This window comes from Pinus tabuliformis, chromosome 7 (genome assembly GCF_031772625.1).
Source record: "Pinus tabuliformis cultivar Carrire ecotype Pingquan chromosome 7, CPIR1, whole genome shotgun sequence".
Lineage (NCBI taxonomy): Eukaryota > Viridiplantae > Streptophyta > Pinopsida > Pinales > Pinaceae > Pinus > Pinus tabuliformis.
In genome coordinates, this window is record NC_142293.1 from 1,949,490,476 (window position 1) to 1,949,506,765 (window position 16,290).

Genomic DNA, 16,290 nt, shown 5'->3' on the forward strand with positions numbered 1-16,290 from the left:
CTCCATAGTTTTTATCAGATTGTCAAGCTTTGCATCAGAAGATGATGCAGGCTCTTCTTTGAAGACAACTTTCTTCTCTGCCCTCTCTGGCTTTGATTTTGACTTCTTAATGAGCAAATTGGCTTCAACACTGATTGCATTCTGCTGCATCTCTTCAAGAGTAGTGGGGTCTCTTTCTCTGAGCTGGTAGGCCATGTCCGGATCGAAAGCATCAGGATAATGAAGAAGAGCCAAACTAGGAGGAGGCTTCATATCATCAGGTATAGAATTGTACACTGTATTAAATCTTGATGTGAATTCTTGAACTGTTTCATTTGGGTTCCTTTTCATTGAATTATACTTAGCCAATATCTGTAATGGATTTTTCTTCTCTTGCCAACGAGCTAAGAATAATTCAATCAATCTTTGAGAACTGTTAATAGAATTAGCAACCATACTTCGAAACCATTTCTTAACATCTCCTGAGAAACTCTGAGCTATAATCCTCATTTTGGCATTCTCCTCATCAATTTCTTCTAAATCAATGAAGTCTATTAACTTGTCAACATGTTGCTGAGTTGTAATTTCTGCACTTCCATCAAACAAAGGGAGTCTTTGACCATAGTTCTGAGGCAAAGTAACAAGTTGAGCAGGCAGTAAAAGAGGCGCAAATCTTGCCATGACTGTTGGAGATAGTGAAGGTGTTACAATGGATTGTGTGAGTAAGGGTGGAGATGCTGATGAGGATGATGGAACTACTAAAATGGGTTGTGGAGGCAAAGTTGGAACGAATGGGGGAGGTAGGAAGGATGAGGAAACTGAAACTTTGGGAGATGTGGTAGATGTGCTTGGAGGTGAAATAGAGGATGAAGTTGTGGCTAGGTATTCAAGTTGATATTGAACAAAAGCTTTTTCAGTAGTGATCTGGAGTTGGTCAGCAAGGCTTTGAAGCTTATCAAAATTTAACCACAGTTCATGATCAGTCTTAGCAGACAAAGATTCTGAAGAAATAGAGTGAGTTTCAACCTTTAAAGGTTCTAATGTTATATCAGAGATACAGGAGTCAGACTTGGACCTTGTAAGTGATAATTCTATCTGCTCTTCAAAAGGAATTTGCTCAAAGGCGAACAGGGGTTTAGCCAGAGAATATGTTCTTTTAATTTTACGAACTGCACTTTTAGTGATGGGTAGTCTAAGTTTTCTGAGCACTCTTTCTGGATCTTCAACAATAAAGGGTGGGTTTGGGTTAGGTTTGACCTGGTATGCCTTTTGGAAGCCAGAATGTATACACCCTAAACTGATGAGATTTATGAATTCAGCCTAACTTCGAATACTGGAAACTGAGGTACAAAACCAGTTCTTTGAAAGCTTTTAGATATTTCCCAGGAATAATTTAACAGTTGTTCCCCAACAACGGCGCCAAAAATGTTTGTCTTTACAATCTCCTAGGCTGAAAAGTGTTAACCTAGGTTGTCATTGATGTCAATATGGCAATATTCTGGACAAGTAAATGATGATATGAAGCCAAGTAGAGCAGATCCATGAAGCAACAAGAGTATGTCTATATAGCAATATCCTAGGATACTAAATGATGATATGAAGCCAAGGAGAAAGGCCATCAGGAAAGCCAAGCCATGAGTAAGAGTCTGTTAACGAAGGAGTTAACAAAGGAGGCATATCAAAGCTATCGCTTATGCTTAAGAGTATTGCAGAATATTAGAGCAAGAGAGGCATATCGGAAAAGACAGAAGCCATCAAGGTATGAAGGTATCAGAGAAGGTCATTGAAAGACATTGCAAAGCCAAGGGAAGACATTGGAGCAAGAGGAGCCACATCGGAGGAGCATCGCATGTAATACATGCCCAATAGAACCAAGAGGAAGAAGTATTGCAGAATATCAAAGCAGAGCATATCGGAGGAGCATAAGCAGAGCTAAATGAGCTATAGGAGGAGCCATATATATGCCAAAGAAGAACTATCTAAGGAGAATAAAGAAAAGCGGAAGAGTTAAAGGAGCGGAGCAATATATATACTATCGGAGGCGGAGTATATATATATATATATATATATATATATATATCTATCGAAGAAATCATATTGGCGGGTTCTATTATGTGCCACTACCCAAAACGCCCTACAGCGATATACATGTGTGGACTCGACGATATATATGTCCGGGTGTATAAATAGGTGAAGTCCGGCTAAGTGTTTCGAAGCATGTTTTTCAGTGTATTTCATATATTCCGGCTCTAAACCTTGCCACATTAAAACATGCAAATTGCAATATATATATATATATATATATATATATATAATTGCGATACGTACACGAACCCGAATGCACCATTATACACTGCCTATTGTTATATTGCGTCCGCCTATCGGAACTCGCATATCGCAAGTTACAAAGCGCTGTCACCCCCGAACCAACGATTGCGATATATATACGGACCCGACTACACCATTTCAATATGATCTAATACTATATCGCATCCACCATATCGCAAGTGTTTAAGGGCTTGTTGCATTGAAAGCGCCGATTGCGATATATGTTGCGGACCCGATGGTCCTATTGTAACACACCCTAATGCTATATCGCGTCCGCCATGTCGGAAGTTATCAATTGCAAGTTATAAAAGGATGGGGCTATAAACTGCGATTGCGATTACACAGCGGACCCAATGAAGTTATAGATGAGGGCGTAATGCATTTGAAGTCCGGCCTTAAGCGTTCGATTGGGTTTTTCCATGTATTCCTATGTATTCCAATAAATGTATTGGCCGGGGTTCTTAAGGCCAAAATGCATAAATAAATGCTCTTGATAGTTTAGTGGGTTTGAACGATTGCGATTGCGATTGCGATTGTGATGTGGCATGTGGGGCCTCCCTGATTGGTACAGTCTCTCCGTAAACAATAAAGTCCTGTGTATGAACGTTATTAAAGGAAAAAAAGGGACCTCTCTGATATCTTTTAATAAGCATCATTTCTATTGTAATTCGGCCCCTCTTCCTCTTAAACGTGTCCTTGTTGCATTAGTTAATTCGAATAGGCAGAGGAAGCTAAAGCAACCAAGGGTCGGGAAGCCGAAGAAGCAAGCAAGTGCAAAGGAAACTACAACGGCCGAAGGAGGGAAGTCGAAGGATCAAGCGAGCGTTGAGAAAGCCGAAGAGCTAGTGAAAAGAGGAAACCAATGGTTAGGCGCATTAGGCATATAAAAATAGAGAACAAGGAAAGTTTAAGGGTTAAAAAAAAGCTGGAAGAAACAGAGGCAGCCGTAGGGTCCAGCAGAACAGAAAAGGGCCGAATGACCAACAGGATAGGAGGCATTCGAAGGACGAGCATCTTTGTTGATCATGTTACCCTGTGAGAGGCTTAGACCTGTGGTGAATTAATCAGGTACACAATGCAGTCTGAAGATCAATTCTGTGATGTAATAAATAAAGTTTTATCTAACATTGTTTGAAGGGAGAAGTAGCCAACAGAGAAGCAGTCATGCTGAAGCATTTATTGTGACAGTTAGAACAGATGCTTGAACAGAAAGTTGGTTCCTATGCAGAGCTTAGTGCAGCTAATAGTAGACTCACTAAAGCTGTGTGGAGACATTATTAGAGATCATGAAGGCTATTGTAGACTCTATGTGGACAGTATGAAGAGTTGTAAAGACTCCTTCATAAGAAGACTGGTTGCCATTGATGTTGTAGCAAGGAGACTACAATGAAGTTGTAAATAGACAAGACGCATTAAAGAAGAGTTCTGAGAGCAGAACATTACTATCAAACATGCCTTGACAAGATTGGGTCGGAACCCTTGGGGTTGGTGCCTCTGAAGTAGGAAGGATTGGTGTCCTTGGGATTGGTGCCTCAGAAGTAGGAAGGATTAGTGTCCTTGGGATTGGTGCATCAGGAACTGGAAGGATTGGAGTCCTTGGGAGTTGGTGCTCCTAAGTCCAAGATTGTTGCCTTGGCAAAATAGAGTTGGCGCTCTGGAGGTTGGAGCCTCACAAAAGTCCAAGTTGGTGCTTGGCAACTGATTGCAACCATTTATATATTGTATCTATTTTATTGCAAAGATTATATTAATAAAAGCATTTATACTTGTTGTTCATCTTGTGTTCTGAATATAAATGTTTTAATTGGTAAAACAATAGTTGAAAAAGAAACACTGATTCACCCCCCCAATATTTCTTTTAATTTTACGAACTGCACTTTTAGTGATGGGTAGTCTAAGTTTTCTGAGCAGTATTTCTAGATCTTCAACAATAAAGGGTGGGTTTGTGTCAGGGTTTGACCTGGTATGCCTTTTGGAAGCCAGAATGTATACGCCCCAAAACTGATGAGATTTATGAATTCAGCCTAACTTTGAATACTAGAATCTGAGAGGTACAGAACCATTTCTTTGAAAGCTCTTAGATATTTCCCAGGAATAATTTAACAATCGTTCTCCAGCAGCGGCGCCAAAAATGTTAGTCCTTACAATCTCCTAGGCTAAAAAGGAAATCGACAAGGGTAACCTCAAACCACTTCAGCTCAGTAGCTAGCCCTACTGAACATGAGAGGGATCTCTCTAAGTCTCTTATTAGTGATATGAATTTAAAGCAAATGAGTTTTAGGGTAGATATTTGTATTTGTTTGTTTGTTTGTGAAAATTTGGTTTTTTAAGGATTTGCTAAACTTAGGGTTTGGAGCCACAATTAGGTCTAGGCTGTGGGAATACAGGAGCAAACATAAGAAGGAGCTAGATATCAGAAGCCATGGTGTAATTTAAGTATTTGTCAGTGTAGTATAGAGGATATAGTGTGGAAAAAACTAATGCGCATAAATAAACATGATTTCATTAGCTTAGGAAGACAAAACACACAACTACGAAAACCAGATAATAGAGCTTGAAAAACAAGAATTCTGAGTATTTTATCACAAGGCATTCATAGAAAGAAGAGATATAATGTAGATAAAGATGTTTAGCCCATGAGAAAACAAAAAGAATGAAGTACAAGCACCATGAATTCACTAGGCTAAAGTTCCTTGAAAATAGCTGCAACTTGTATCTGTATTAGCTGAAAGATGATTACAATGCAAACCTCTTTCACAAAAAGTTCAACCCTCTTCTCTTGAAGTGAAATGATACATATAGACTTTTCTAGACCGCTTGCCCACCTTTAGGAGTCGAATTCCTTGGTGGAGGAACTAACTCCAAGATTCTCTCAACCAAATGGTGAGAGTGAGAAGGTGCAACTCAAACACTTCATGAAGAGTTTGTTTACGAGTTTTCTTCTTTTATGAGGCCTAATAAACGTCAAAAACAACCCATGATGTACATTTATTCATGCCTACATCACCTAGCCTCGTAACTAGTGCCATTACATAGAGAATCTTGACTTTGACCAAGTCAGAAATAAAAACACAGAAAGTGCAGAAGCGCAGCGCTGACTTTGAGCTAATTTTCAGGTGCCTTCCAGGGGTCAAAATGCAAATCTGAGAGAACGGTCAACTAGCCCTTCAAATTTAGTTTCTAGAACAGTTTGAATATATGAATTTGGAGCATGGGAAGACCTTCAAAAGTGCATTCTCCCAAGGTCGCTCCAGAAGCGCAGCGCCTGTCAAAAAATGGTCCAAAATGCTAGTTTTTTGCCATTTTTTTTGCCATTTTTCTGCAAAATTAAGCCACCTCTGCAAAATCTGGGCAAATGGGTTTTTAGAGGATGGCAAGACCTTTCCAAAAATGTAGACCTTTCCTCAAATGGAGGCCTGAGGAAAAAGCGCAGCACCAAGGCGCTGCGCTTCTGGAGTAGCTGAATTTCTGAACTTGGACCAAAAATTCTCAAAAAACTCAAAATGCTTAGAATTTGCTCAAAATTGGAGGGAAGGTGTAAAATAGGTTTGTTATAGCTTCATGGATGCTTCAACAAGCATCTCCAAGTTTCCCTCATCTTTTTGGTCTTTTTTGGTCTCCTTGAGCTTGTTTTCAAGTTGTTTCACTTTGACATTGGCGATCATGTTTTGAGCTTGATAGTGATGCGCCATGTGTCTGAGCAATTGATTGTCTCTGTTTGCCTTCTCAAGGAGCTTCTCCAAGTGTTCATTCACCCTATTAAGCCAATATTCCTTATCTTGATGAACCTCTAGGGCAATCCTTTCTTCTAGGTCAAGGTCCTCATTAAGCAGAATTTGTTCTTGTTCCTCTTGCAAAGCTTTCTTGAGGCCTCTTGTTCTTGTTCTTTTCCTTTTTCCTCTCATCTCTAATGCTTCAGGGTCGCTTGATGTCATGATCTCCTTACCTTCGCCGATTTGCTGCATTAACTTAGCTTTTTCCTTTTCTAGTATCAACTCCTTTGCTTTGAGTTGATTGTTTTCCCGTTCAAGGAATGATATAACATACTTTTCCCTTTCCAAATTGATCGCCAATTCGTTGATTTGGTAGTCCTTATCCCTGATAGGTTGTCTCATGTTTGTGTTTTGATCTTCAGTCTCTAGATCAATTAGTTCAAACTCATGTTCTTGTGTCGTTATCCTTTGTTGTTTATTCCTGCTTTGTTGATGAAGAAGGCTTGGCCCCTTTCTCTTTGTGAGAAGAAAATACAAGCCTCTGCCCGTTCTTATACACTTTAGTCACCTCAGGTTTGGATAGCTGAGTCTTCTCCATTATTTTGCTAGATGACCCTTCCTCTATTTGTTGTTTTGGTGCACTTGGAGACTGAGACGCTGCATTTTCCTCATGCCATTTCAAGGCTGCTTCCAAAAAGGTTTCCCAAGCCATACCTCTCTCTACCAGCTCGTGAAGGACAATGGTTTTGATGAGACTGTGATGGAACAAGCTTGGGGAGTGTTCCTTGTCCTTTAATTGTATCTTTTCAGACATTTTGGAAATTCTTTTGAATAGATAATTACACATGTTGAGTGGCTTTTGAGATGTGAAATGCATCAGGAGGCAAATATGATAGGCATACAACCTGGAGAATCTACCTTCACAAGTGAAGAACCTCATGACAATTTTCATTAAAGGGGCATATTTCTCCAATAAATATCTGAAAGGCAAGAGGTGAGTATGTGTATCTCTGTATTTGCCTCCTTTGAAATGCATCTGGTGGGTATGTGTATCTAGGTTCATTCCTTTGAACCAATATTTTCCATTGTCTGGTAACCCAGTTGCTATTGAGATGGAGGCCACTGAGAAACTGAACTCAATACCAGCAATGATAGCAGTCTCTCCTTTCAGTTGTGTTGCTACCCAATCTGTTAGTTGCTCATGAAATCCTGCCTCGCTCACCCTTTTGCAAAATTCCAAGTAGTGGACATCCTCAAAGCATTGTTTGATGAAAGGATAGGAGTTGATTGTGTTGCAGTCTGATGGTTCATATTTGAGGATCCTCCCTCCTTTATGTTGTCTCTTTCTTTTTGGCGAAGATTCTGCCTCCATGATGACACAAAGCCTTGTTCCTTAGCTTAGAAGTTAGTAAAACCAAGCTTGCAAGTGAAAAATTGAAGTTTAGGAGAGTTTTGATGAATTTCGGGGCACTCTGTCCTGTGCGCAGCGCAGTGTTCCTACGCGTAGTGCAGTGCTTCTATGCACAACACCTGTCTCCTAAGTGCAGCGCAGTGCTTCTACGCACAGCGCCTTCAAATTTTTGCTAATTTCTCCTAGGAAGACAAGTTTTTTGCTTTTTTGAGCGAGAGAGCTTGATGGTAAAGAGTGAATAGGATATGAATGAAAGAGTTATGGGGCTTTTTGAGTTTATATGGGGAAAATTTCCTCACTTTTTCAAAAAGAAATGGGACCCACCCTCCTTTAGAAACTGATTTTCACTTTATGAAGACAGATTTTACCTTTACCATTGCAAACCTGAGATGTCCTTTTGCTTTCCTAAGTGCTGGAGCTTCTTTTTTTGGAACCTTTGATATCATGAGAATATGAGGAGTGTGTGGAAAATCAAAATTAATTCTTGAAAAGTTGCTTTGTCATGTTTGACTCACTGCTGGTTTTATTCATGGAAATGATGGACCTTGGAAACCCTAGTGACCTAATGGATGACCTAAGACCTAATGGAATGATGATGATGACTGACCCATTTTCATTGTGACACCTTCATAAAGTGTGATAGGCGACCAGCATGAGTGAATTTTCAAACAATGACTTCATCTTTAGACTAACCATACAATGACCAAATTTGCTGTGTAAACCTAGTAACAGAAAAATTTGATTTTGAAAGCCTGGAAAAACATAGTAAAAGCATTTTTGATCCAGGTGACAGGCTAACAAGACTGACACTAACAGGACCAACGGATCGTCTTTTGACTGCTCCTCGGAAGGAATTTCTGGGGATTTCCTGAAAGCTCTGTCCTCCATGAACTTTACATCCCTCCGAACTACTACCTTCCTACTCCCTGGAGGATAGACTCTATATGCCTTAGCATCATCACTATATGCCACAAGATATCCTTTCTTAGCAATTTGATCTAATTTATTTGTCTTTTCTTCGGGTATATAGCAATACGCTAAACTCCCAAATATCCTGAAATGACTGACTTGAGGTGTCTAACTGGTGAAGACCCTTTCCAGAGTGATTTTGCCCAATGCCTTGTGTGGAGTCCTGTTCTGGACATAAACTGTCATGCTGCATGCTTCTGCCCATAGGAGTTTGGGCATATCCTGATCATACAACATTGCCCTAGCTGCTTCCTCAATAGTCCTATTTTACCTTTGTGCTACTCCATTCTGCTCCGGATTGTAGGGAGTTGTCCACTCTCTTCTGATGCCTTCCCTAGCGCAAAAATCGGTGAAGTCCTTGTCAACGTACTCTCCACCATTGTCTAAGCGCAACACTTCTATCTTCTTTCCTGTCAGATTCTCTACTAGAGCCTTGAACTCTTTGAATCGACCAAAAACCCCATCCTTGGTTTTCAGAAAGTAGATCCAATTCTTCCTGGAATGCTCATCGATGAAGTGACGAATTATTCGGCACTACTAAGATATTTTATAGAGAAACTAAGAGAAAACACCTAAGACTTTCCCCTGGTAACTGTCTGACACCCTGGAGACCCTTCTCCCACTTCCGCGTCACTTTTGCGTCACTCTGCGTGGTTCTGCATCAGCGTACGTGAGGACTACGTCTCCCCTGGATTGCGTCTCCCTCTGCGCTGTCTCTCAATGCCCGTGTGTCACCTCCTCCTCAGCCACTAACTGCTGTTGATGCCCTCCTCTTCCTCCACCCTCCAACTCTCCCTCTGAAATCGATCTCCTTCTCTATGAGAATTCGAAGCATCAAAACTGATAGCTTGCTGACTTAAATGTAAAAATACACGAGGTATTTGTAATAAGAATTTATTATATAAAAAATGTATAAGTGATGAATATTACAATGAGAACCCGCATATAATACCTAAGCAGGTGTCCTTTCGTGACTGGGCATGCCATTTAGACATGCCTTTTCACTTAACTTAATGACTATTTAACATAATGAATATTTGATTATTTAACATTTACATTTAATTTATTTATTTACTTGTTATTAATTATATTCATAACATAGCCGCTTCCTTCAGAAGCTTTGTCCTCAAAGCTTATAGTTGACAGTTTCTTTCAGTTTGAATTTGTCATCTTGGCATATGTAACTCGACGCCATTGGCACCTATGCCTGTATAATTTGCTTGGTAACACTGTCTTGAATCCAGGGTTATCGATTTTTTTTTTTAAATAACTCAATTTTTGTTTTTTATAAAACTCTTATTTTTTTTTTTATAACTCTTTTATTTTAATAACTCTATTTATTTTTTATTTTTTATTTTTTTAATATATATAGTTGCCCCTTTTTATAGTTTAATGTTATATAATTAAAAGTTATCTAGTTAAACGAGCATATGAATCAATTGTATATAGTCCCGAGGGTTTGACATTTGACTGGGGGAACACATTGGTTGACCGCGGCCCAAAAAAACGGTGTTGTTTCAGGTTAACAAACTCGTAGCACAATGGAGAGACAGCGTAACCGAAGAAAAAGACTGCGGTGACAACAAACAAGAAATGGAGTGCGAAACAGATTCTTGATTCGAAGATTTCGACAAAGTTTGACAACAAGAGGATGGAAGCCCTTGTTAGACTGTATTTCACCTGTAATTGTATAACACCGTAGAAGCTGGAATTAAAAATATAAATGTCACTAATTACATATATAAGCTACCAACGAAAATCACGAAATAATTATAGGCTACCACGAATTGTTTTCATGATTTAAAAAGACGCGACTTTATCAAAACACCCCAGCTAGCCACGATTTACTCACAGAACTTCAAGGATCAACGAAATTTTGTCTGAGTATGTCGCTGTGATGCATTGTCGACAATAGCGTGTATAGAACGAGAAACAACAGTGGCAATTTTAAAACGCAATGAATCGTTTTTTTGAAAGTGTGACTGTAAAAACCATGTATCGTTTGAAACCCATCCGAACGGATTTCTTAGCATCCGCAGCGATTTGACATGGTTTACATAGGCATCTACGGTAGGTGATAAGTGTGCAGCGGAATAATTGGACATGAGCGAAACAATGGTGAGGTATAGCGGAGAGGGGACGAGTGCTGTTAGTGTTAGTATTTGCACACTGCAACCAGTGATAAAAAATCCTCTTTTCATATCATATTAGGGTCCCATCCTGAAATTTTAGTCATTCCACTAGGTCCTCATGCAAAAATTTGGTCACTGAAGGTTGAATTAGGGTTTCCTTTACTCCTTTTAGAAATTTACCCCTTGCTGGCTCATTTCACCTTTTGCTAAAGTATACCATTAGTCATGACTTCTCTTCATCATGACAGTGATTTTCATCATAAATTCAGTGCTTCAGGTTCTCATTAGGTCTTTTAGGGTTTTTCAAGGTTCCAATAAAACTCCATTCCATTGCATAAGACCCGCAAGTGAAGGGTGATCAAGTAACATCTCTTCACCATGTGAAGATGATTCGTAAAGAGAAATGCTTAATTCATCATGTAATTTTATGTCTTTCAAATCTAATAAATTCACCATCCTAAGCTGTTAACTTCGTGTTCCAAAGATGCCAAATCACCAAAAAAGTCAATTTGTCAAAGGAAATAATCAAGTGAAAGGGTAAAGTTTCAAAAGGTTAAGTGAATGCCAAAGGGAGTTGTCTTTTCCCAAGGGTGCATAAATCATCATTTTTCACAAGCACTAAACCCTAATTTCCTCTCCCACTGAGCTAGGGTTGGCTATGGAATCAGAGACATCTGAGCAAAGGAGGCATAAGGAAGGTCATATCAGCAAATATGAGGTCATTTCAGATCATAAACACCATGTCTGCATCATTTTTCAAGAAGTCATTTCAAGGGACAAATCATTTGCCACACATAAGGTCAGTTTTGCTTCAAAGTATGTTTCTGACCAAACAGAGATGAATTTTACAAAAGTGAGAGAGGATTTTGTCCATCATAGACCAAGGAACAAAAACCTCCTTCAGTTTTTACATAGGTGTTATGGTTTGGGAGAAATGTCAAAAATATAGTTGCTACAAGAGAGTTGCTGCACTTCTAGAGTGACCTTGGGAAAATCAATTTTTTTCCTAGCTGGAGTGTCCACATGACTTGCTTGATAAGTCAAATGATAACTAGACAAGGAGAGATTTCCAATGAGCTATCATGAGCTCAATTTGGAGTTGAGGAAGATCTCCAAAAGTTTCTTGCAAGAGCACACTTCATTTTTACGCCCTCATTCTGCACTTTTTGACCAGTGTTGGGAGAATTGATTTTTGAGGAGCTATACTTGATCATTTGCAGTGCTTGATAGGTCCATTGTGTAGCCAAGAGAGAGATCTTTCCAACGAGCTATCATGAGCTCGATTTGGACTCCGAGGAGGCACTCAAAAATTGGTTTGAAGATGACGCTACGCGCTTATGTTGTGGAGGGCGCGTTTCAGTGTTACGTTGCACGTTTGGCAACAGGAGGACGCACCTGTGTTGTGTGCTATGGGTTTGACCAAATTGCTTATCAGCCTCCAAACAAAGTGCCATTGCCTCAAAAACTTCAAGATAGGGTATCTTCATTCTCCAGCAAGTAAGTAACATTCAAGATACACCCTCCTAGCATTCCTCAAGTCATTTTGTGGTGTTTTAAAATGTCATTGCAAAATTTAATGTTTTCCTTGAGAGAAACCCTAGTATCATAATCAAATCCTAACTACACCTCCAATTTCACTCCCTAGTACTTCTATTCCCTTCCCATATCATTATTAAACCCTTTCCCAACCCCCATATCATATCACTGCTTCCCAAAGCCCTTTATTCCCAAAACCCTAAGACCTAGGTGTTCCATTTTCCTAGGCTCCCAAAACCCCTGACCTATAATAAAATTCCCTATCCTAAATCCCATTACATTCCCACTCCCTGTCACTTCCCTTAAACCATAAACCCCTTCCCTCATCTCTCTGAATTTCCTCATACCATTCCTAACTCCCTATACCTATATTCCACTATTATTTCATCTCCCTAGGGTTTTAGACACTAAGACACCATGGCAGAAGAAGAGAATAGAAATTACAGTGAGGAGGAAGATAGATTGGAGGAGGAAGATAGACAGCATAGAATGACATACAAAGGAGGATGGCAAAACACTATGCCAAGAGGAACAAGATTGCAAGGGCAAAGCTTAGAAGAGCTAATGCAAAGATTGAAGCCCTAAACAAGCAAGAAGAGGAAGGAAGACTTGATATCCTTGCTGAAGCCTCACTCCATGCATAAACTGTTAAAATTTGGGTACCAGAGGACAAGTGGTTCCCTAAGGCTTTGATCTTTGGCCTAGGGAAAAGTGTCCAAATTTATTTGTACTTTTCTCCTAAAGTGACTTTATAAGTGGTAAAGTCAATTTAATTTAAAAGTGACTTTATAAGTGGTAAAGTTACATTCTAATTTAAAAGTGACTTTATAAGTGGTAAAGTTACATTCTAATTTGAAGGTGACTTTATTAAACTCAATGAAGAATTAGAAAGTGAAAAAGTGACTATGGAAATGAAGACTAAGTGGGTTTTTATTTAAGAGGGTGAGTTGAAAAACAGAAAGTGAGAATTAAATGCACATTTATTCTCACCCCTAGATCGAAATGAATCTCAGCCATTAGATCTTAGGGTAACCCAAAAGGTCATTTAGAGAATAAAAGGAGAAGAGAAGAGGAAAAGATCATTCATTCTTTCATGAGCATTTGAGAGAAAGAGAATAGAGAGCAAGGAGAAAATTTCTAAGCAGTGAGGAAGTGAAGGAGAGTAGCAAGAAGATATTTCAGCAAATCTAGGAAGCAACATTTATTGGCACACATCCCAAGGAAAAACCATACAGAAGGAGAAAGGCACAAAAATCGAGGAAGAGGGACAACAAGTTCTTGGCATGTTTTTCAAGGTTGGCCATACAACATTTAATGTTGTTTTATTGCTATAAATTTTTTTGTTTTGGTTGTTTGCTGATTGGCACGATTTTCGAGGTGGAGTTCAAGCATGAAAATTGAGATAAGTTGTAATTTGTAGTTGCTGAAATTTTTACTGTGTATTTCAATTTCTCTGTAAAAGCATTTTTAGAAATAAAGAAGAGTTGTCGAAATGGTTTTCCCCAAGAGTTGTAGGGAGTTTTCCCTAAGAGTGTCGACACTCCGAGATTGACCTCAACAACAAAAACCAAGTACGTACTGTGCATTTAATTGGAAGATTGTGTCTTAAGATGTCACTGTGTGAATAATCAAGCTTCAATCTGTCAAGATTTTAAATTTCCCGAAAATAGTGCCTTACATAATTGGAGTTGATGCAAAAGAAGATGAAGAAGATATAATGTCGTATAAATATTTGGTAAAGATTCTAGTTTATGAAAAGATTGGTGTTAAATTATGCAACTAGGGTCAAATTCCACTTTCGACAACTCATTTGATGGGGATGATGATTGCATTGAATTCCTTTTTCGAGAGGACCAAAATTGATCTAAATATCATCAAATTTGGACAAGGGAAAGTATACTTATGAAGAAAAACCCACATATGCACTTTTGGACAAGTCGACCCTAATGGTAAATTGGTCACCCTTGGAACCCTATAAATACAAGTGATCTCAATCTCATTTGGAGATCACCAAGAATCTTCCTCTTCTCTTCTTCATTAATTGGTTCGCACAGGTCTGAGGTTGGGATGACAAAAGAAGTTCACAGAGGTTTTAAATTACAAGGTCCAAGGCTCGCATTTGGTTTTAGAGTTTTGGTTTACAGTCGTTGGCTTGTTACAGGATAAATTCGACCACAGTTGTTGGCTTGCAGGCTCAAGGGAGCAACTAGAAGCCTTCAGTAGCTCGCACAACACCTCCTCCATGCGACCGAGAAGTTTGATTGAAATTTGATCATTGATCGCAGTTGATCGCAGACATGAAAAGTTGTCTTTGATGTATTTTGAAGCTAGAAACATATTTCTGAATGTAATTGGGCTGTTTTGCTCGATCATATTGTATTGGGCTCATTGCACTCTGTGTCAAACATTTTATGACAATCTAATAGAAGAAGAATTTCAAAGGGTTTTTCCCTGGCCTTTGACCAAACCTGGTGTCTCTTGTTGATTGGTTCCTTTGTCATTGCATTTATTGTTCTATCTTCTATTACTATAGATGATTGGAAAGACTAATTGTTATTTGAAAGATTGTTAATTGAAGTAGTGAATTGGGCTAAAGAAATTGATACAACATAGAACAATATGAAAAATTTAACATTTGGATCATTGTGTCTATATTTCATTTTGTGTTTGTATTTTGTGTGTGTGTGTGTAAAATGTGTTTTCTGTGTTTTGTCTGTGAGGTTGGCATATCTTGCGTTGAGTACTTGTATCCACGTGTTCTCTCTGTCCCGTTTTCCCATGCCATGTGACTTCTAGAACTAATTTAGAAAATAAAACTTCAAGTGATTTCTTTTCTTGGAAGCCTAGGCTTGTAAAATCGGACATCATACATTTTACTTATTTATAATGTGTTAAAGTGAAGTGCATTCAATCATTTTCGTCTTTTGTTTTCCTTTATCTATAACCGAGAAACATTGCATCAATTTGAAAGAACAATTTTATGCACAAATTTATATTGTAAAATAATTATAAAATCATTTAAGGACTTACCAGATTGTTCTTATTGGTTTTTTTTTGCAGTCTTTACAAAGCGTTGTCTTCAAGGAGGTACTTTTATTGACATACAACAAAATTTTGAAATCATAGTGCTTGATATTTGCGATTTCAAACTTTGCCTTGCCACTAGTTATGTTTCATCAATGTATATTTTTGAAATGTCAAATGACAATATACTTCCGTAAATGTAAGAATGCCACTCATGATTGTCTTCCCCATGTAAATGATTGTGAGCTAGAGATGGCAGATAACTGTCGCATGCTATGTTCTTTATACAACTATTAAGAACCCTATTATCTTGAAGCTCACATGATTAATTGTAGCTCTATGTGTTTTACAGGCAAATTCAGTGGATCCAGTAACTATGACAGTTAGCATCTTCTTGCAGTTTTTTGATATCGGCATAAATGTTACACTGTGGTCTCAGGTCTGCACAAACTGTATATCTCTCACAAATACATCATTTAGCATTGTTAAACTATAAAATGGAGAATATGCAAAAAGACGAACAAGAGAGAGAGATAGAGATGTATTATATCATTGTGGTTCTAAATTACATAAAGTGGTGGTGTGTATATATCTAGCAAGTTCCATTGTTTCCATTAGGAACCACTTATCTAATTACATAAATACATTAATTAAATGCTTGCTGTTATGCATGACTTATTTCTTGCTTTATGATATCACAACATTACTCTAATACATTAATTTTCCCATGTACTAATTTTCTAAGCTCATCTCTTGGATATTTGTTAGAGGATTCTTGGATAGTCAAAGATTTGACTTTGACTCTTTTTGTTGATGAATTGATACATTGTATCTCTCTGCTGAAAATTTGATGACAATCTAATAGAACAGGAATTTGAAAAGAGCTTTCCCTGTTGTGGGGTTTTCCCTGGTCTTTGACAAAATTGTGTCTCATGTTATTGCTCTTGGTTGTCTTCTATTGTGCATTGGATTTACTGTTCTATCTTTAATCGCTTATTCTCATTGAAAGATTAAATTTATTTGAAAAGTGATTGCTAATTGGAAGAGAATTGGGCTAAGTGATTGTCATAAGCATAGAACAGTGAAAAATTAACATGGTGTCAGAGCTAAGGTGAAGACAAGCCTAAGGAGACAAGAGACAAAAGCAATCAACTTTGAAAGAAGTTGAAGGAGCCTATTTGACTTGGTCAAAACGTCT

General features: G+C 38.4%; 1 protein-coding gene across 1 annotated transcript in view; it reads left to right on the top strand.

Moving 5' to 3' along the window:
- The window catches only part of LOC149256272 (GPCR-type G protein 2-like), a 110,559-nt gene that overhangs the window by 32,865 nt on the left and 61,404 nt on the right, over positions 1 to 16,290 (top strand). The window contains exons 2-3 of the mRNA XM_089455291.1: positions 15,129 to 15,155; positions 15,445 to 15,531. Coding sequence (XP_089311417.1) covers positions 15,129 to 15,155; positions 15,445 to 15,531 — 114 coding nt within the window. The remainder of the gene's footprint in view (positions 1 to 15,128; positions 15,156 to 15,444; positions 15,532 to 16,290) is intronic.